The following is a 20,051-nucleotide window of genomic DNA, read 5'->3' on the forward strand; positions in this document are numbered from 1 at the left end:
AAATAGAGGATCCCCCAGACCACCACCTGGACATAATTCGGGCAATGTGAGAATGCGCAGCAGTAATTCAGGGAAAAGCAGAACCGTGTGTGAACTGGTCCCTGATAGCCTGCTGTGACTTTGGGGTACATCCAGCTGATATGCGGATTCGCACACTCCATTCCAGAGAAGGGTGAACGAAAAGCCATGTGTGTAAAAGTCCCAGGCTTAGAGGAACTCGCTAGCGCAACAGCTTTGCATTAGCACAACATTCGTCAAGATGTCAGCCACGGAACCAGGAGGTTTTACCAGTAGTGGCTTGCCCTTATGAGCCAGATCGTGGGGGCCAGTGGGCGGCGGGGGGGGAGGAAGTGCTGCCGTTTCTGGTTCCCGGCATCTCTGGCTGCGCCTCTCTCCCGTCCTTATGACCATTTGTGTATGCTTTTATCATCGTCTTGTGACATTCTATAATTTTGTAGGATGTATTCATATGTGGATGGTTATTTCATACAATATTGTGCCTGTGGTTATACAGTAATTAAATAGTGCTGTTTTGGTTGGATATTTTGTCATCGGTTTTGGTCATATGGAAGATCTTGGTACACATTTTTCTGGTTTTGTTCTGCCTGCAGGCTGACCATTCATCAGGTAGAGCTGCCCTACCTGATGAACGGCCAGCCTGCAGGCAGTGCAGCTTTCCTTAATACTGGGGCAGGATGAGAGAGACAAGGAACAAACAGAGTTGCCAGGAATCAGAGGTAGCCGTGCCTCGTTTGTCACCCTCATTCGCCCCCCACCTCATTAGGATGAGCCACTGATGGGTTTCCCTGAATCCCCTAGTAAAGCCATCGTCACCCCTGTTGTGGCCATGCGTTCCAGATCTTCGTTTTGCATCAGCCTCAGCTCTCCAAGCCCAGCACAACGTTTCCTGGTCCCAAGCTGTACTCACCCGGATCTCTGTCATGACGGTACACTTCACCAGCTTGAAGTTCTTGCCCATGTTGAAGCTGTTGCTGTGGAAACAGACCTTGAGGATCCTGACTTCGTCCTTGTCGATGTCGATGGGCACCGCCACCATGGTGGACTCCGAGGGCCCCGCCAGGCTGAAGCAGCTGCGGAGCGAGTTGGCCCTCAGCCGGCTCAGGGCCTCCGGCAGTCCGGACATCATCATGAGCGAGGGGCCCCTAAAGCCTGAGCATCACTTCCTGGGGAGAGGAGAGGAGAGGAATGAGGCAAGGAGCCAGCCAAGAAGCACTCCCAGGAAACTCCGCCATGCATCTCTGCACTAAAACAAAACAAAACAAAACGGCAGGTTTCCCATCAAGGCCTTCAAATTCTGCGCCTAGAAAATTCTGCGCCTGGATTCTGCAATCTGTAAAAATCATGCAAATTGCCTACATGGGCGCTGACTAGCATAATTTTCTTTCTCAGCGGGGACAAGGAGATATCCAGGACATTGAAACTCTCCCGCTGACCCTTGGAAACCCTGTTGCGTCCCTTTGTGCTGGGACTGGATAGTTCCCCAGCCGTTTCCAGGTCCATTTCTCAAGTCAGGAGGCCTAGAAAGCTGTAGGGGAAAAGTTGAGATTCTCAGGAAACTGCATTCTGTATTCAGCATCACATCTTTCTGAGGGATTTTTTCCCCTAGCACTAACGCTGAATGCTGGAATGACACAGAAAGTTCTGACCACAGTCCACTCTTTGCCATACAGATTCAACGTTTATTTTATAAGATGGAGCTTCCATGTACAGAGGAAGTTTATCTGAGAATCAGATGCTGAGGACATACAACTGGGGCGATGGGACATCATCCCCAGACACAAGGCCACTGTGGCTGCAGGATGATAGGAGTTGTAGTCAAGTAACCTCAGAAGACCCAAGGGTGGGAAAGGAGAGGAGAGGAGAGGAGAGCTGGTCTGGTGGTAGCAAGCATGACTTGTCCCCTTAGCTAAGCAGGATCCACCCTGGTTGCAGATGAATGGGAGACTAGAAGTGTAAGAGATTCCCCTTAGGGGATGGAGCCGCTCTGGGAAGAGCATCTAGGTCCCAAGTCCCCTCCCTGGCAGCATCTCCAAGATTGGGCTGAGAGAGATTCCTGCCTGCAATTTTGGAGAAGCCGCTGCCAGTCTGTGCAGACAATACTGAGCGAGACAGACCAAGGGTCTGACTCAGTATATGGCAGCTTCCTATACTCCTATGTAACTCCAGACAAAAAGGGGCTTTTGGTCGGATGCAGTGCCTATTCAGTGCTTAGAAAAGGGAAACCACAGTCCAGTCACAGCCTAAGCACCCAGGTGGAAATGTTTCTTTTGTGGCTAGGCACTGCAGCAGAGGGGCTACAGGCCCTTCCTGTCTGAAAGAGGCACTCCGGTCTCAACACAGCTAGGCAAACTCCCCAGCCACCTCACTGCTGTGACGGCACATGAGAATTCACCTGAAGTGCCCCGGCAGGCACGGGATTCTTGCAGCAACCAAAGGAGGGCGTGAAAAACCTGCAAGCCGTTTCCATTTTTGGCCTTCCCCTAACCCCCAGGAAACCATTCTGGAAGGGGGGCCTCAGCGAGGCTCATTCTGCATGCCTGCAGAGCTGGGAGGAGGAGCCTGTCACTTTTCTGTCCCAGCAGGGAAATGACTTGAATAGCAAGCATGAGGTTGCCAGTTCGAATCCCCACTGGTATGTTTCCCAGACTATGCAGCGATCTAGGAAGATGCGGAAAGGCATCATGTCACACTGCGCGGGAGATGGCAATGGTCAACCCCTCCTGCATTCTACCAAAGACAAGCACAGGGCACTAGGAGTCAAAACTGACTGGATGGCACCCTTTACCTTTACCTTTTGGAGAGGCAAAGAGGCCTGCCCTCCCTTAGCTGCTTTGTGGGCATGCCTCCACACATTGCATTTCCCCCTCATTTGAATATTATTTTTTATTAATCATCATCATTATTATTATTTACAAAAGTTATATCCTGCCCCTCCAGTACAGTGCTGCTTGGGGTGGTTCACAACAGTAGGAAAGCAAAAGTAATTTAAAATCTAACACAATAACATAAAACACAGGGTAGAATAGATACAATGAAAACAATCCCAATTAAAATTAAAAACCCACCAGGCTATAATCAAACACGTTTTATGAAAAGTCTCTCTGAGTTTTAAGATCTTTTTTAAAAACCCACATGTTTTGCAAACACTTTCTCAGAAACCTTTACTATGCAAATATTTTATTTATTTATTTTTGTATTTATATACCGCCTTTCGTTAAAAAGATAATCCCAAGGCGGTTTACAAAAGTTAAAAACATACAATAAAAAGACAATATTCCTGATGCCCTAATAGATGACGATATATGATGCAAGGCGACTGCCTCCATAGGGTGGCCAGTGCAGGCATTGCACCCTGGCCCACACTGCTGGGGGGCTGCCTCACCTGGCCGCACCTTCCCAGAAGAGAGCTGGTCTTGTAGATAGCAGGACTGGTCCCCTTAGCTAAGCAGGGTCCAGCCTGGTTGCATATGAATGGGGAGACTACATGTGTGAGTGCTGTGTCAGATATTCCCCTAAAGGGATGGAGCCGCTCTGGGAAGAGCATCAGAAGGTTCCAAGTTCCCTCTCTGGATTCTCCTTGATAGCGCTGCGGGAAACTCCTGCCTGCAACCTTGGAGAAGCTGCTGCCAGTCTGTGTAGACAATACTGAGCTAGATGGGCCAAGGGTCTGACTCAGGATATGGCAGCTTCCTATGTTCCTCTGAACCTCTCCATATGATCTCAACGGGTGAAGGGGTTCATGGTGAAGAAGACGTTCTCTTCAATACCCAGGGCCTAAGCTGTTTAGGAGGACTTTATAGGTAATGACCAGCACCTTGTATTTTGCCCAGAAACATAAACCTGGGACCCTTTGAATGTAGAGCTGGAACTCTACAGTTTTTTCTTCAACGTGTCTGCATTCAATATTCTTACGTTTTAAAAAAGGAAACGGCAAGGGTCTGTTTAAGAGCCCGCTTGCTTCAGAAGCCAGAGAGGCAGCTGAAAGGAACAAATGCAGGACAGGCCCACCACAAAATGCCGCTGCATGCAGGGGTGTAGCTAGGGGAGGGGGGGCATCATGGTCACCCCTCTCTCCAGTGGCCCCTTGGAGTGAGGGAGATCATGAAGATAGGGAGGGGTGGAGCTGGGGCTGGGCGGGCTGGGCTGGGTTCTTTGCACCCGTGTCCGCTCAGCCATAGCTGCACCCCGGGCTGCGTGTCCCTGGGGTGGATGAGCAGAGCCAGCCAGGAGGTGGTGCTGGCAGCTGGTTAGAGTTGGGGGCTGGCTAGAAGGAGGGCTCCTGTTGGGACTCCTCTTTTGCACAACAAAGAAGTCTTTCCCCGAACGGCTGCTGGTCCTCTGAGCCCCCACCTGTGGCCCAACATGGTGAAAAAACAGAAGCTCACTGCAAGCATTGACACTTTGGACCTTTGTGCTGGAGAAGGCTTTGGAGGACCCCATGGACAGCCAGGGAAACAAACCAATGGATCATGGAACAAATCCATCCAGAATTTCCACTCGAGGCACCAATGGCCAGGCTCAAACTATCATCCTTCGGACACATGATGGGAAGACCCAGCTCCCTTGAGAAGTCCATAATGCTGGGGAAAGTGGAAGGAAAGAGAAGAAGAGGACGAGCAGCAGCAGCAAGGTGGATGGACTTGATGACAACAGCAATGAAGGCACCACGGAGAGACCTTAAAGATCAAGTTGGACCGATCATCCTGGAGAGAATCTATCGATGTGGTTGCTAAGAGTCAACATTGACTTGATGGCACTTAATCAATCAATCAACCAACCAACAGCAAGGATGGAGTCTTTGCTACAACTTGGGTCTTTAAAATTCAGAAGAATCCCCCCTGCCCCCTCTTCTGGTGGTGGGGTGGGGTGGGGGCCCTGGTGCTCACTCCCAGACCCGGCAGCTCTTTTTCTACCTGGTGTGAAGAGAAACCTCCCCCTCTTTTTGCCCCTCCTCACAAGAGGAGTTCCCTTAGCTCCGGCCACCTGCTTGTCTGTTAAGCGCCCGCCTCCGCGCAAACATTCCAGCCTGGGGGCAGGTGAGGTTCCAAGGGAGGAGAGGGCTGGCATCCCCGGAGGCCTTCGAGAGCGCCCTAAAGACCCACGGCTTCCGCTTGTCTTTTAACAATATTTGGCATTTAAGGGGTTTCAAAGGAGTGGCATGTTGATCTTTTTAAACGGTTTCATTTAAAGCACCCCAAGTCGTGTTTGGGTGGGCAGTCGAGCAATTAAACAAAGCCATGCTAAATTCTGCTCCGCTGAGTAACATGGGGAGAGTTGCATGGGGAAACTGGGGTGCTGGGGGGCTCCAAGGCTGAGTTTTAAGGGCAAAGCCCTCATGCTGTCTCCCCCGCCATCCCACACTCAGTCCGTGGGCGCCCGCGACTGTTTCCTGGGCTAGGGGAAGCTGCCCCTGTTGGGCTGCTGCCCGCGCGGAAACACCTTGCGAGGCGCGCGAGTGTTGAGCGGTGCGCCTGCTCCAAGCGGCCACTAGGGGGCGCCTGCTTCGCGTTAACCCGGCCCGGGTGCTGTTGCTGCTGCCGCCGCCGCCTCCTCAAAGCGCAGCGCGTTGCTGGGCCCGGGCTGGCAAGGAGGGCAACGCTGCTTCTCACGCCTGCGGGCGCTTCCTGAGAGAAGACGCGGGCTGGCAGCCTGCTGCCTGCCGGCTCCAACCTTCCTCCGTGTGGCAGCCCCGCTCGGCGCTTCTGCTCCCTGTTGTTGATCAGGCCTCCGGCATGCAAAGGGCGGCAGGAGCAGCAGCGCCTCTTCTTCCTCGCGCTCCGAGTCTGTACCGGGCCCGAATGCTTCTGCCTGCAGGCGGCAGCCCGGCAGGGCAAGCAGGCTTTGCGGGGAGTCGTCCAGACTGGCTGCCTAAATTGCCCAGGAGGGAATGTTGGCAGGTCCAGCTTCTCCCCTCTTCAGCAGTGAGAAAAGCTGCGCTGCCAAAGTTTTGGTTCGGGGTGGGGGGTGGGGGGCAGCTCGCTCCCCTCCTTCCCAGGCTGGAGCAGAGCAGTGGGGTGGGCAAGCCGCCCGGCGCTTGGAGCCCCGCGGACAGGGAAGGGAGGGGGCCGAGGCTGGCGGGGGGCAGAAAGAGTGGGCCACCGCAGCTTGACTTGCCTGCCCCCTTTCGCTCCTGCCCTACCTCGAGGGGCTGGGGCGGCAGCAGCAGCAGAACTGAACTCGCTCACCTGGATTATGCAAAATATTTGTGCCCCGCCCCTCCAGCGTGCTACTACTTGGGGCGGCTTACAACATTAAGACAATGGACATAATTTGGAAAAAATTAGAGAGAGAGAGAGAGAGAGAGAGAGAGAGAGAGCAGGCAAAAACCACAATCAAAATGATATATCACAAAAATTCTGAAATTAAAAGTGATCATTAAAAACTAAACACTAAGCAACCTACCAGATATAAGCAGCACATAGAATATTTAAAATATTTAAAAGTTGTTTCTTAAAAACCACTGAGGGAGGGAGCATGGCAAAGCTCTTCCTGGAAGGCATTCGAGGGGCCACAACCGAAAAGGCCCTGCCAGCTGGGTCTCCGTTAGTGGCGGGGCCGAGCAGGGCCTGAGATGCTGAACGGAGGGGCCCTGGCAGGTTCCTATGGTTTACCCACACAACAACCCTGCAAAGTAGGCTCAGGTGGTGGAGCAAGAGCAACTTGCCCACCGTCACCCAGGGAGCTTCCTGGCTGGGCAGAAGCTGGGACTCCGGTTTCCCTTAGTCCCAGTCCAACACTAGCCACTGCACCACACTGCCTCTCAGCATCCAGTACTACAGCAGACCAAATTCTGTTAACAGCCGCCCCCCTTTCAGTTTAATGTGTTGCGTTAAAGGCTTTCCACGTTCACTCAAACTCCAAAATGCCTCAACGGATGTGATATTTAGTCAGTGCAGAATGGCAGGGCACAGTTCCCTCGGCTGTGGTTAGCTCCAGCTTTCGCCATGGCCTCGGGGCTGAATATGAACAGAAGAGCAGCCCTGCTGGATCAGGCCCAAGGAGGCCCGTCTAGTCCAGCATCCTGTTTCCCCAAACTGGCCCACCAGATGCCTCTGGGGAGCCCACAGGCAAGAAGGATGTGCATGCCCTCTCTCCTGCTGCTGTGCCTCCCCTGCAACAGGTATTGAGAGGCATCTTGCCTCTGAGGCTGCAGGTGGCCTATAGCCACCAGACTAGTAGCCACGGATAGACCTGTCCTCCATGAATTTGTCTAAACCCCTTTTAAAGCCATCCAGGCTGGCTGCAGAGCTAATATGGTGGCCTCCTGGCTGGCTGACTGCCCCTGCTCTCCGCAGCCCTTGCAAACTCTGAAAGTGGTCCAGGGGGCAGGGAGGGGGGCCGGTTGCCAGCAGCCCCCTCTGCTCCTGCTTTGGAGGGAGTGGGAGGCTGAGGCTGGGGCACTCCTGCCAGGCTTGCAAAGGTCAGCTGATTCATTAAATCTCCATCCTGCCTCTTAGCAGCAGCGCCTTGTGGAGGTTTGCAAAGCAAACAATAAAACCAGCATTAAAAACAAGTTCAGAGTCAGAAAAACTTAAAACAGCAGAACAGCAACAAAAACCAGCTGGCAGCTGATCGCAGGCTCAGTGCAATAAATGCGTCTTGGGGGCCCTTTCAAAACCTGCCAGAGGTGGGGAGGCGACAGGGAGTCCGTCCCAAGGCCTCGGGGCGCTGGCTATAGGGAAGGCCTGGCCCTTTGCCGCCACCAGACAAGCTGGGGGACAACACAGGGAGACCTTCCCCAAAGACCTTAATCAGCGGTGGGGGTCCTGAAGGAGACGGAGCTCACCTAGGTGCCCTGGGCCCAAAGCCACTGAGGGCTCCCAGGGCTGCTCTGAGGGCAACGGGCGGGGGGGGGGGGGCGGATCTTGCTGCCCGGCCTGCTTTCTGAGTCAGGCCATTCCGCTTGGATGGGTCAGCCAAGCCCTCTGCCCTCTGTTGCCGCTGGGTGTCCTCCCCAAAGGCGTACACTGAGTTACGTGTCGAGAAGGTGAAGCCTGCAACTCTCAGCTCAGGAAAACTTGAAACTGAAACCGAGAAACTCAACGGAGGAAATAAAAGGAAGGAATATGGTGGCCCACAAGGCACGGCAGACCATTTAGAAGGAAAATCATTCACATTATACAGCCTACAGTAGGCCTTAAGTGGCTAATTTAGGAAAGGAGAGCTGGTCTTGTAGCAACATGACTTGTCCCCTGAGCTAAGCAGGGTCCGCCCTGGTTGCATATGAAAGGGAGACTAGAAGTGTGAGCACTGGAAGAGAGTCCCCTCGGGATGGAGCCGCTCTGGGAAGAGCAAAAAGGTTCCGAGTTCCCTCCCTGGCAGCATCTCCGAGATCGGGCTGAGAGACATTCCTGTCTGCAACCTTGGAGAAGCCGCTGCCAGTCTGTGAATTAGCTAGGTAGATCAATAGTCTGACTCTGTATAGGGCAGCTTCCTATGTTCCTAATTTATTCAGTGAACATTTAAAAAGAAATCAGCGGACCAATCTAACTCAAATGGCACACACACTTAATTGCTACCACCGTGGACTACCACCCTAACTCTTTAGAGCATTTTCAGCCATTTGTGGCTTTACAATTTTTTTTAACTGATTTTTTAAAAAATGTTTTTTAAAAATGGCTTTTAGAAAGCCGATTGTGGCTTTTGCCAGGGGACCGATCCACTTCAAACTGCACACAATTAATTATGTCGCTCTGGACTACAGCTATGAACATTTGATGACTTTCTGCCAAACTGTTCACAACATAGTTTGAAGGAGATTGGATTTGGGGCTGTTGCTCAGTGGTTGCACATCTGCATTGCAAGCTGAAGGTCCCAGGTTCAACCCCGGCAGGCAGCATCCCCAGGGAGGGCCTCAGTACCAGTTGCAGGGAGTAACAGCAGGAGAGAGGGCATGCCCTCAACTCCTGCCTGTGGCTTCCAGCGGCATCTGGTGGGCCACTGTGTGAAACAGGATGCTGGACTAGATGGGCCTCCTTGGGCCTGATCCAGCAGGGCTGTTCTTATGTTCTTATGGAAAAGATTCCTGCCTGAAACCATGGAGAGCCACTGCCAGTCAGTGTAGACAACACAGAGCTAGACAGAACAAGAGTATGACTTGATGATATAAGGCAGTTTCCTATATTTTTATGGTCCTTGCCATCACAGGGGCAATTGCCAATCATACAATTACTGTAGATGCTGCCAATCAGAGTCAAGCCACCTAAGTATGACCTATTCTGACAGGCAGCCTCTCACTGGGAGATTCAGAAGGAAGTAATGCATTCCACAGTGGCAGCATTAAGTACGTGCATTTTGACAGAGATTGGTCCACTGGTTTATTTTTAAATGTTGCACATTCTCTGATGAACTCCCTTCTCTTAATCGTTTGCTCGCTTAATTGTGCATTTATTTCAGGTATTCTCAAAATTATGCTCTGCAAGTTTTTGCTAAATATTCTCCAAATGGTCAATGAATTCTAAAGGTTGCCAACTGACTGGGGGGGAAATGGTCTGTCTTGCTTTTAATTATTCTGATTAAAATTGCTTTCTTGAAACTGCTAGTTGTCCTGAGTGGTAAAAACAGGCAGGAAAGAAGCAAGAGAGGTCCAAAATCAGCACAATCAAGGAGGGAGAAATGATATTGAAAGGAGTAACCCCATAACAGTCATTTTCGCTGATGGACATGATGGGGGAAATGTGAGGAACTCCCCCCACCAGTAACCTAGCACCTCAGCTACACCCCCCCCACAACACACACACAACTGCCCCCTCACTAACACACATGCACCAAGGGACCTGATTCACATAGTCATTCAAATCTAGGTTTAATGTGGGTTACTGACATTCATGTGATTGTGGGAACCCAAGGTGGTGTATAGCCCGAGATGAATCCGAGATTCCCACCTTGGCATGGGTTCACACAATCATGCTGATGTCGGCAACTCACATTAAACCTAGATTTGAACCATTGTGTGAAGCAGGCCCACATGTAGACTCCCCAGTCTCCAGGATGCACCTGCTGCAGGGGCATTGCCAAGCCTAACCGTGCCCCAGGCAACCCCCAAAACCAGACCCACCCATTTCCCCTCTAAATTTTAAATTGTTGTAATGTTTTAAACTTTCCATTTTTGTTTGAACTAATGTTTCACTTTCTGTTTTTATTTTGTTGTAAACCACCAGAGACGTAAATTTTGGGCAGTATAAAAATATGTTAATAGATAGATAGATAGATAGATAGATTAAAAAAAAAGACCCACCTTTTGTAGCTGAAGCTGTTGCTAGGCAACACTGTTTCTTACTGAGCATGTGCCACAACTGAACTTATCACCACTGTAGACTAAAATGGACCAATTAATCGGATTTTTTAAAAAATAAAATAAAATAAAAACAGCTAACACTACTACTAAGGCAAAGCACGTACTAGACTTTCTCCTTGACCTACCACAAAAGAAGTTTACCAAAAGAGAGTGTACAAACCCTGCTAACTGGGCAAAGAGGCACCTTTTACCGTGGTGATTCTCTTTATTTAGCAGGGGGAGAGTAACTGGCCCGATCCAACCCCAGCACAGGACCTCCAGAAGTTTCTTTTTAGATTGTGAGCCCTTCAGGGACAAGGTTCCATCTTATTTGTTTGTTATTTCTTTGTGTAAACCGCCCTGAGCCATTTCTGGAAGGGTGGTATAGAAATTGAATTATTATTATTATTCTCTTGTTTACACAGTCAGACAGGTGTTATTGATTGGTTTGTTTTATCCAGACATCGAGTCCTTCCCAAGGACCTGGGATGCCAGAATTTTATTGTCAATGTTGTTGCTGTTGTTATAGATATAGTCGCAGAATATAGGCTGTTCCCAGTAAAGCTGCTTTTTGTAATTGGCTGATGGTGATTTCTGTGGCCCCTATGGTGTTGAGGTGCTCTTCAAGGTCTTTTGGAACTGCACCCAGGGCGCCAATTACCACTGGGATGATTTTGGTCTTTTTCTGCCACAGTCTTTCAATTTCAATTTGTAGATCTTTGTATTTTGTGATTTTTTCTATTATTATTATTATCAACAACAATGGCTTAAGAATGGCAACTTGAAGAAAGAAACAGAGGCTGCACAATACTTAATACTGGGTGCACAAGAAAAAGCACTAAGAACAAATGCAATAAGAGCAAAAGTAGAAAAATCCACAACAAAGAGCAAGTGCCGCCTTTGTAAAGAAGCAGATGAAACAGTGGATCACCTAATCAGCTGTTGTCAAAAGATCGCACAGACTGACTACAAACAAAGGCATGACAAGGTAGCAGGGATGATACACTGGAACATCTGCAAAAAATACAAGCTACCTGTAGCCAAGAATTGGTGGGACCATAAAATTGAAAAAGTTGTAGAAAATGAAGATGCAAAAATATTATGGGACTTCTGACTACAAACAGACAAACATCTGCCACAGAATACACCAGATATAACTGTAGTTGAGAAGAAAGAAAAACAAGTTGAAATAATTGACATAGCAATACCAGGGGATAGCAGAATAGAAGAAAAAGAAATAGAAAAAAATCACAAAATACAAAGATCTACAAATTGAAATTGAAAGGCTGTGGCAGAAGAAGACCCAAATAATCCCAGTGGTCATTGGCACCCTGGGTGCAGTTCCAAAAGACCTTGAAGAGCACCTCAACACCATAGGGGCCACAGAAATCACCATCAGCCAGTTACAAAAAGCAGCTTTACTGGGAACAGCCTATATTCTGCGACGATATCTATCATAACAACAAGAACAATATTGATAATAAACTTCAGCCATCCCAGGTCCCTGGGAAGGACTCGATGTCTGGATAAAATAAACCAGTCAATAATACCTATCTGGCTGTGTAAACAAGAAATAATAATAAGATCTCATATAATAAAGTCCAACCTCAAAAAGGTCTACGAGGGGGGAAATGACAAAAGCCTGTCAAACCGCTGGATCCACCTGCCCAGCTTTTAAACACCTATAAATGAATAATTCCTTATCCTTTCTAAGCTTTCTAACCTTCAGGGATGGGGCTGTAGCTCATTGGTATAGCATCTGCTTGCATGCAGAAGGTCCCAGATGAAGGCGTGCCCTCTCTCCTGCTGTTGCTCCCCTGCAACTGGTATTCAGAGGCATCCTGCCTCTGAACATGATGAATACAAATATTTATACACAGCTTTTCAACCAAAGTTCCTAAAGTGGTTTACAAGAATATAAATAAAATGACTCCCTGTCCCCCAAAGGGCTCACAATCTAAAAAAGAAACATAAGAAAGACACCAGCAACAGCCACTGGAAGGATGCTGTGCTGGGGAGGGATAGGGCCAGTTGCTCTCCCCCTGCTCAGTAAAGAGAACCACTTTCAAAAGGTGCCACATTAGCAGGAGACTGCTCAATTAGCAGGGTTCGGAGATGGAAGTGGCCTATAGCCACCAGACTAGTAGCCATTTAAAGACCTGACCTCCACGAATTTGTCCAAGCCCCTTTTGAAGCCATCCAAGCTAGTGGCCATCCGCACATATCGTGGCAGTGAATTCCATAGGTTAATGATGCACTGTGTGAAAAGTTACTCCCTTTTGTCAGTCCAAATTTTCCTGGCCTTCAGTTTCATAGGATGACCCCTGGTTCTAGAGTTGTGAGAGGGAGAAAAGTCTCTCTCTACTCCATAAATAAATGTATATACCTCAGTCATACTTTTTATACACAGCCATCATACAGAGGAGAGCTAGAAGGACCAATGGTCTGACTTGTGGTAGCAAGCATGTCTTGTCCCCTTAGCTAAGCAGGGTCCACCCTGGTTGCATATGGAGACTTGATGTGTGAGCATTGTCAGATATTCCCCTCAGGGGATGGAGCTGCTCTGGGAAGAGCATCCAGGCTCCGAGTTCCTTCCCTGGCAGCATCTCCAACGAGATCGGGCTGGGAGAGAGACTCCTACCTGCAACCTTGGAGAAGCCGCTGCCAGTCTGGGTAGACAATACTGAGCTGGATGGACCAAGGGTCTGACTCAGTATATGGCAGGCAGCTTCCTATGTTGTTTCTATCATGTCTCCCCTTAGGAGCCCCAGATGCTGTAGCCTTTTCTCATAAGGAAGGTACTCCAGGCCCCTGATCCGCTTGGGAGTCTCTCTGGACACACACAGTTTGGGCTCTACTCCTGAGCTCTGTCTTCAGAGTAGCTGAGATCAGCACAGAGAGGAGCAGAGGTGGCTTGTGGGAACTGGGCCCCCTGAATCAGCATGTCTGATACACCCAGGAAACCTTATTGCATGACAGAAGGCCTGAAAGGGCTACATTCCATGTATCAACAATGGTTACCTTTGACCAGCACTCATTATAGGCCTCCAGTGGGCAGGACTAAATGTACTCTGCACTAAAACCAATCTGTCAAAATTCTTAGCTAAGGTCCCAAAATTCCGTTCCAAGAAATGCTGAATCCTGCATAAATCATGCGGATTTAGACATAAAAATGTGCTCATTTTACCTAATTTACTCCTTTGTCGTTGTTTTTAAACTCTGCTAGATAACTAACTTACTCAGGGGAAGGCACTGGGAACAGAAGCTGTGCGGGACATTGAACACTCTGCCTTCTGCCTGCTGGAAGCCATGTTCAGCCAACCCTCCGGCTTGCGACATTTCAAGCAGGCATTGCCAACACACTTCCACACCTATCTCCGCAGCCCAAGGGACTAGGAACTCATTTTGTTTTTAAAAGTGAAAGCTGACTTTCCTGTGCCACATTCTTCATTTCCCCCACTGAGCTGCTAGGGAACTGTGGCAGCCACACAGCTCTGCCTACAGATGTTCAGTTGCAAAGCTACCTCTAAAACGCAACTTATAGATAAGTCCTCCTGTCCCCCTTCTGAAAAACGACACTTGTGGCAAATTTGCATGGTGTGCCTAGCCTTTAAAAAGGTGAGAGAAAGCCAGCTGCAGCAAACTTGCATAAGTTCCAGAAACCAGTATCTGTGGTTTGCCGCTTCCCCCTGAGTCACTGATGAGATAAACACTGAAAGAGCAAATTATCCGTCATCTTGCCTACCTCAGATGAAACTGCCTGTAATCTGTGAGCCATCGGTGGAAGTACTCACCAAAAATGATGCTAAATTAGGCTACCCTTATTAAAACCATCTCCTGGTATTAGCCACACTGAAACCATAAGAACATAAGAACAGCCCTGCTGGATCAGGCCCAAGGAAGCCCATCTAATCCAGCATCCTGTTTTGCACAGTGGCCCACCAGATGCTGCTGGAAGCCGCAGGCAGGAGTTGAGGGCAATTTGATTATGCACTGTGGAATTCTCTGCCACAAGATGTGGTGACAGCCAAGAACCTGGGTGGCTTTAAGAGGGGTTTGGATAACTGCATGGAGGAGAGGTCTATCAACAGCTACTAGTCGGAGGGTTAGGGTGGCTGTGGGCCACCTCCAGGCTCAAAGGCAGGATGCCTCTGAGTACCAGTTGCAGGGGAGGAACAGCAGGAGGGAGGACATGTCCTCAACCCCTGCCTGTGGCTTCCAGCGGCACCTGGTGGGCCACTGTGCGAAACAGGAGGCTGGACTAGATAGGCTTCCTTGGGCCTGATCCAGCAGGGCTGTTCTGATGTTCTTATGGTTTCAGTATGGCTAATACCAGGAGATGGTTTTAATGAGAGTAATTTAGCATCATTTTGGTGAGTACAAGCAGGCATTACACACTCCCCCTAAAACACAAACCACCTTAAGTGGCGCAGTGGGGAAATGCTTGACTAACAAGCTGAAGGTTGCCAGTTCAAATCCCCACTGGTACTATATCGGGCAGCAGCAATATAGGAAGATGCTGAAAGGCATCATCTCATACTGTGCGGGAGGAGGCAATGGTCAACCCCTCCTGTGTTCTAGCAAGGAAACCCACAGGGCTCTGTGGGCGACAGGAGTCTAAATTGACTGGATGGCACACTTCACTTTTACTCAAACACTAAGTATGCAACTTGGGGGTGCTTCTGGACTAAATGCTGCCCTTGGAGGTGCAGAAGGGCCTTAGAGAAGTGTGATGAAGAGCACCTTCCTTAGGAGGCAAGGCTACAGCACCTGGGGCTTTTCGGTTTGGAAAAGAGGCGACTACAGGGAGACAAGCACGAGGTGCATAAAATTATGCGTGGGGTAGAGAGAGAGACATTTCTCTCCTCCTCTCACAACACTAGAACCAGGGGTCATCCCATGGACTGGATGGGCCTTGGGCCTGACCCAGCAGGGCTGTTCTTACGAGAGCAGAGCAGACTTGCTGGGTGTTCATCTAGCCCGGCTGAGGATTCCATTGAAACAATTCCTTCAGCATCTTCTTGCTGGTGAGTGAAGTTTGAAGAAAGAGTGACGAATAATGCAGTAGGGTCCACCCTCGCAGTTCCTCCCACAGAGACAGGGAGCTGGGCTGCCATCAGGCATACTGTGACAGATGAAGAGATGCAGCCTTTGTGGTTTTCAGTGGGGCACAGCGATGGCCTCTCTCTGAGATGGAAGCAGAAATCTGGAACCAAAGCATGACACGGGGATGCCCGACTGCAGCAGGAATCGCAAGGAATTGGAAGGGCAAGGATGGTGCCAACAAGATGCTGAAAAGGCAGTTGGGCTGTTCACATGACTGTTTGGAGATGGGTGGGAGCCCAGGTGAGACGGGTACCTACCCTACCCCACAGCACACCATCAACATCTCCACTGGGGCCTGCCAGCCCAGCAGCAACAACAAATATTTATATACCGCTTTTCAACAAAACTTTCCAGACCAGTTTACATATAGAAACAGCAAATAAACACACAAATAAATAAGATGGATCCCTGTCCCCAGAGGGCTCACCATCTAAAAAGAAACATAAGACAGACACCAGAAACAGTCACTGGAGAGGTTCTGTCCTGGGGGTGGATAGGGCCAGTTGTTCTCCTCCTGCTAAATAAAGAGAACCACCACTTTTAAAAGGTGCCTCTTTGCTCAGTTTAGCAGGGGTATTCCTCTCCTCTAAGGGTCACACTAGATTGTTTTTCCTTTTTAAGTAACTTGTAGAGGTGTACACAATCCAGACTGGGGACATGGTAGCAGGGGTGGGGGCCTTTAGCCCTTTGCCCCCACCAGAGTCCCAATTCAGATCAGGGGCGCCTGAGGCTGCTATTTGGCCAGGGAGAAAAGCTCCCATAAGAACAGAAGAAGAGCTCTGTTGGATCAGGCCCAAGGAAGTCCATCTAGTCCAGCACCCTGTTTCACACAGTGGACCACCAGATGCCTCTGGGGAGCCCACAGGAAAGAGGGCAGAGCATGCCCTCTCTCCTACTGTTACTCCCACTGGTCCCAACAAAGAAAAGCAAGTCCAAAGTTGCATATGGTGCCCTTGAAGAAATATGTTATTTGGCCCAAAGCTCAGAGCATGGGCGTAGCAAGGTTGGAGTGACCCCAGAGACAGGATTTTAAAATCCCACCACCCACCCTGCCCAGTGAAGCTCAGCTCATAAAGTAAAGAAATCTTAAATGAGGCTGAATAGTGGTAACAAAAAGCATAGTAAATTTTTTAAAAAGGTTTTGTAAATTATTATTATTATTATTACATTTATATCCTGCTCTTCCTCCAAGGAGCCCAGAGCGGTGTACTACATACTTGAATTTCTCTTTCACAACAACTCTGTGAAGTAGGTTAGGCTGAGGGAGAAGTGACTGGCCCAGAGTCACCCAGCTAGTTTCATGGCTGAATGGGGATTTGAACTCAGGTCTCCCTGGTCCTAGTCCAGCACTCTAACCACTACGCCACGCTGGCTCTCTTGTGGATGATGCATGTCATTTAAGGGTACTAGAAAAAGACATGCTGTTTTGGTAGCTCCAGGTCTTAACACTCCCATCGATTTCGGAGGATGCATACAACTGAAGGAAGCCCGGGTGGGTGCGCAGCTGGGGGAGCCAGTCATGTGACTTGCCTCTGGGCCCCCCCCCAGGCAGTGGGCCCCCAGACCACTGTCTGCCTTTGCCCTGTTATAGTTACACCCTTGGCTCAGAGGTCATCGCCAAAGCACCTGGAAAAATGGGCTCACACAGCATAACATGGAGCACTTTCTTTTGCCAGCCCTGGGCATCAAGTTCATTGAATAAATCCTAGGATGACGAGAGGAGGAGAAATGTACTTCTACTGCCTTCACTGCATCATTCATTTTTTAATACACTTCTGTCATCATGCTTCTCCACCCGACTAGTCATTCTTTTTGCCTAAACAAAAATGCTCCTGGCTCTTTAGCTTTTCCCTGAAGGGCAGAGGCTCCAATCCCTCCAAATGGGGGCAGTTTTAAAGAAGCAGCAAAGGTGTCTTCAAAAACCCCGTGTGTGTGTGTGGTCCTCAGGGCAATTTGGGACACAGGAAGGGCAGGCGGGGAATCGGTGAGCTACCCGGCCCTCCCCTGTTTTTTCTCTAATCCCAACTTCCCTCTCGAAGCTGCCTAACCCATTCCAAAAAGGCCACCGGGCTACCTTTAGGCACAGGCATGTGCAATAGGTATGTTGGCTTCCACCAGTGTGGTGGTTAGAACAAGCGGCCATGAACCTGGCTCAAACGGCAGCTTAGCCCGACACTTGCTGGGTGTCCTTGGGCAACCCACCATCTCTCACTCCCTGAAGGCAGAAGCTGCCTTATAGAGACGGTAATATTATATGGTAATCCTCTCTAATAAAACGCTTGGTGTCCGTCCGTTCGTGCCTGGCCTGTTCTGGGCATGCCCAGAACAGGGCAAGGGAGGCACGAACGGCAGGACCCAGCGGCCATGTTGGGGCCGGGAGAAGGAGAAGTGGCTGCCGCCTACGCCAGGAGGAGAGTGCGGGAGAGGCGGCGGCGCAGCCGTGGCCACGGCCAGAGGTGGCGGTGGCCGCGACGGGGCAACTGGCGGCGGGAGTGCGGGTGAGGCGGCGGCGGGGCCAGAAGCGGCCGCCGCAAATAAAGGAGAGAGGCGCCGGGGGAAGAGGCGGCGGGGAAGCTGGCCGAGGTGGCGGCGGAGCCGCTGCCGAGGCCTGGCGCCGCCAGTAAAGCCGGGCGGGGGGGGGGAAACCTTGGGGCCCGATCCCACCATTCCCGCCCCCCCGCCAAATTACTAAGGGCCAAATTGGCCCTGAAAAATGCCACCGCCGAACCACCCTCCCAGCTGCCCGATCCCACCATTTGTACAGGAACGAGGAGCTCGCCAGCAGAGCTCCTGTTTCTGCAAAAGCTCTTCTCAAACTGGCGCTTTGAGCGGAAAGGGCGTCCTTTCCGCTCAAAGCGCCAGTTTGAGAAGAGCCTTTGCAGAAAGAGGAGCTCTGCTGGCGAGCTCCTCTTTCCTGTACAAATGGTGGGAATGGGCAGCTGGGAGGGTGGTTCGGCGGCGGGGGCCGAAAGCATTACTAGTGCCCGTTTTTCAACGGGCTAAAATTCACTTGTGATACCATAATTCAGTCCCTTGGCTCCAGACTGTCAGCACAGACTGGCAGCAGCTCTCCAAGGTTATGGGCAGACGTCTCCCCCAGCCCTACCCGGAGATGCTGCCAGGGATGGAACCTGGGACCTGCTGCCTGCAGCTGCTCTCTGCCACTGACCTATGGCCCTCCCCTTCCCGTGCTCACACATTCAAATGCAAACCAGGGTGGACCCTGCTTGTCAAAGGGGACCATGCATGCTCACGACCACCAGTCCTCCCTCCCTTTCCTCCGCCCTGTCTTACATGACGGCTGCAAGGATTTCTAAGACAAGGAGGCTGTGCACACATGGAAGCCCTGCCTGGGTAGGGCTGCTTGTGCGCACCACCTGGGTCGATCCGGATCCCGGTGCTGCCCTTGCGGGTAGCCCCGCTTTCGACCCCGGCCTTTAGCCGGAGTTTTCCGGGCGTGAGTGCACCCTTGACCCCAGCGCTGGGGTCGTGTGTGTGCTTGGACTGCATGCAGCCGGAGCATACACAGAGTTGGGCCCCTAGAGGGAACATCCCAATGCACCAGGCTCGTCGCACACTGCATTGTGGGATTCCTGGAGGCCGGAGAAATGAGTCCCGGCCTCCAGAGATCTGTGCTGCATGGAGCAGCGTGGATTATGGGTGGCGGTGCACTGAAGAGGACGCCAGAGATGGTCTGGGAGGAAGGCCGGTCCATCCCTGCCTGCCCGCCCAGTCGTGTGGCTGGCCTTTCATGTGTGGCATTTAACTCTGGAACTACCTTCCCGAGGAAGAAGCATATGTGGATATGTTGAGCAGCTGAGCTCCTGGCCCTTGTGGCAGAGGACCATGGGAGTTGTAGTCCAAGCCGCATCTGAGAATCTGAAGTATGTACGAATGAGACAGCACAGCTAAAATTTCCCTAGCAACCAGCTAGTTCCACATTCAGCTGCTGCTTACCAAGTGAATGGCATATTTAGAACCAGCATCTCTCCCGCTGTTGTTTGACTACAACTCCCATCATCCCCAGCCATTGTGGCTAGGGATGATGGGAGCTGTAGTCCCAACAAGAGCTGCAGAGATACCAGTTGGCCAACCCTGATCTTTCCTATTCTTCTGTCATACTGTGGGGCATGCTTTGTTCATATGAAAGCTGGGACTCTCACAGTACGAAGAAACAAATATCAAGAAACTGAGCCCAGGAGAGGGGGTTAGGCAGTGGATGCTTCATAATGTGTTGCATGCATGGATTTTAAATATGGGCATTTCACCTTTCCCTCTAAAAACAGTAAGGCACTCAAGGAGGCAAGCCAAAACATGTAGACGGCAAAGCCTATTCAAATATTATGCCCAGCACTTGAACAATCTGCATACAAAAGTACACATGCACGGATCTGTATGCATGCTCAGTTATTTGCACATGACCTTGACTGCACATACAGCCATGCACTTCCTACGTACACCCTGCATTTGAGGGGATGTGTATCCAGGCTCACTTGTAAGATGTAGAGTCATTCACACGAAACAAGATTACATGTGTTTGGACACCTGTACACACATACAATATCATGTCTGAACAGGGCTCAAATATAAATACGCACTGAAAGCAATTGAGGGGAAACCCCCAGCATCAGTACTTAGCAGCATAAAA

At 50.3% G+C, this 20,051-nt stretch overlaps 1 protein-coding gene across 8 annotated transcripts in view; it reads right to left on the reverse strand.

Annotated features, from left to right (window-relative positions):
• PTK2B (protein tyrosine kinase 2 beta) overlaps nt 1-20,051 on the reverse strand; it is a 116,346-nt gene that overhangs the window by 57,346 nt on the left and 38,949 nt on the right. For all 8 annotated transcript variants that reach the window (XM_053249616.1, XM_053249602.1, XM_053249607.1 and 5 more), the window contains exon 2: nt 929-1,184. In XM_053249616.1, the coding sequence (XP_053105591.1) occupies nt 929-1,150 (222 nt within the window). In that variant the 5' untranslated portion in view covers nt 1,151-1,184. The remainder of the gene's footprint in view (nt 1-928; nt 1,185-20,051) is intronic.

Source organism: Hemicordylus capensis, chromosome 1 (assembly GCF_027244095.1).
Source record: "Hemicordylus capensis ecotype Gifberg chromosome 1, rHemCap1.1.pri, whole genome shotgun sequence".
In the NCBI taxonomy this organism is placed as follows: Eukaryota; Metazoa; Chordata; class Lepidosauria; order Squamata; family Cordylidae; genus Hemicordylus; species Hemicordylus capensis.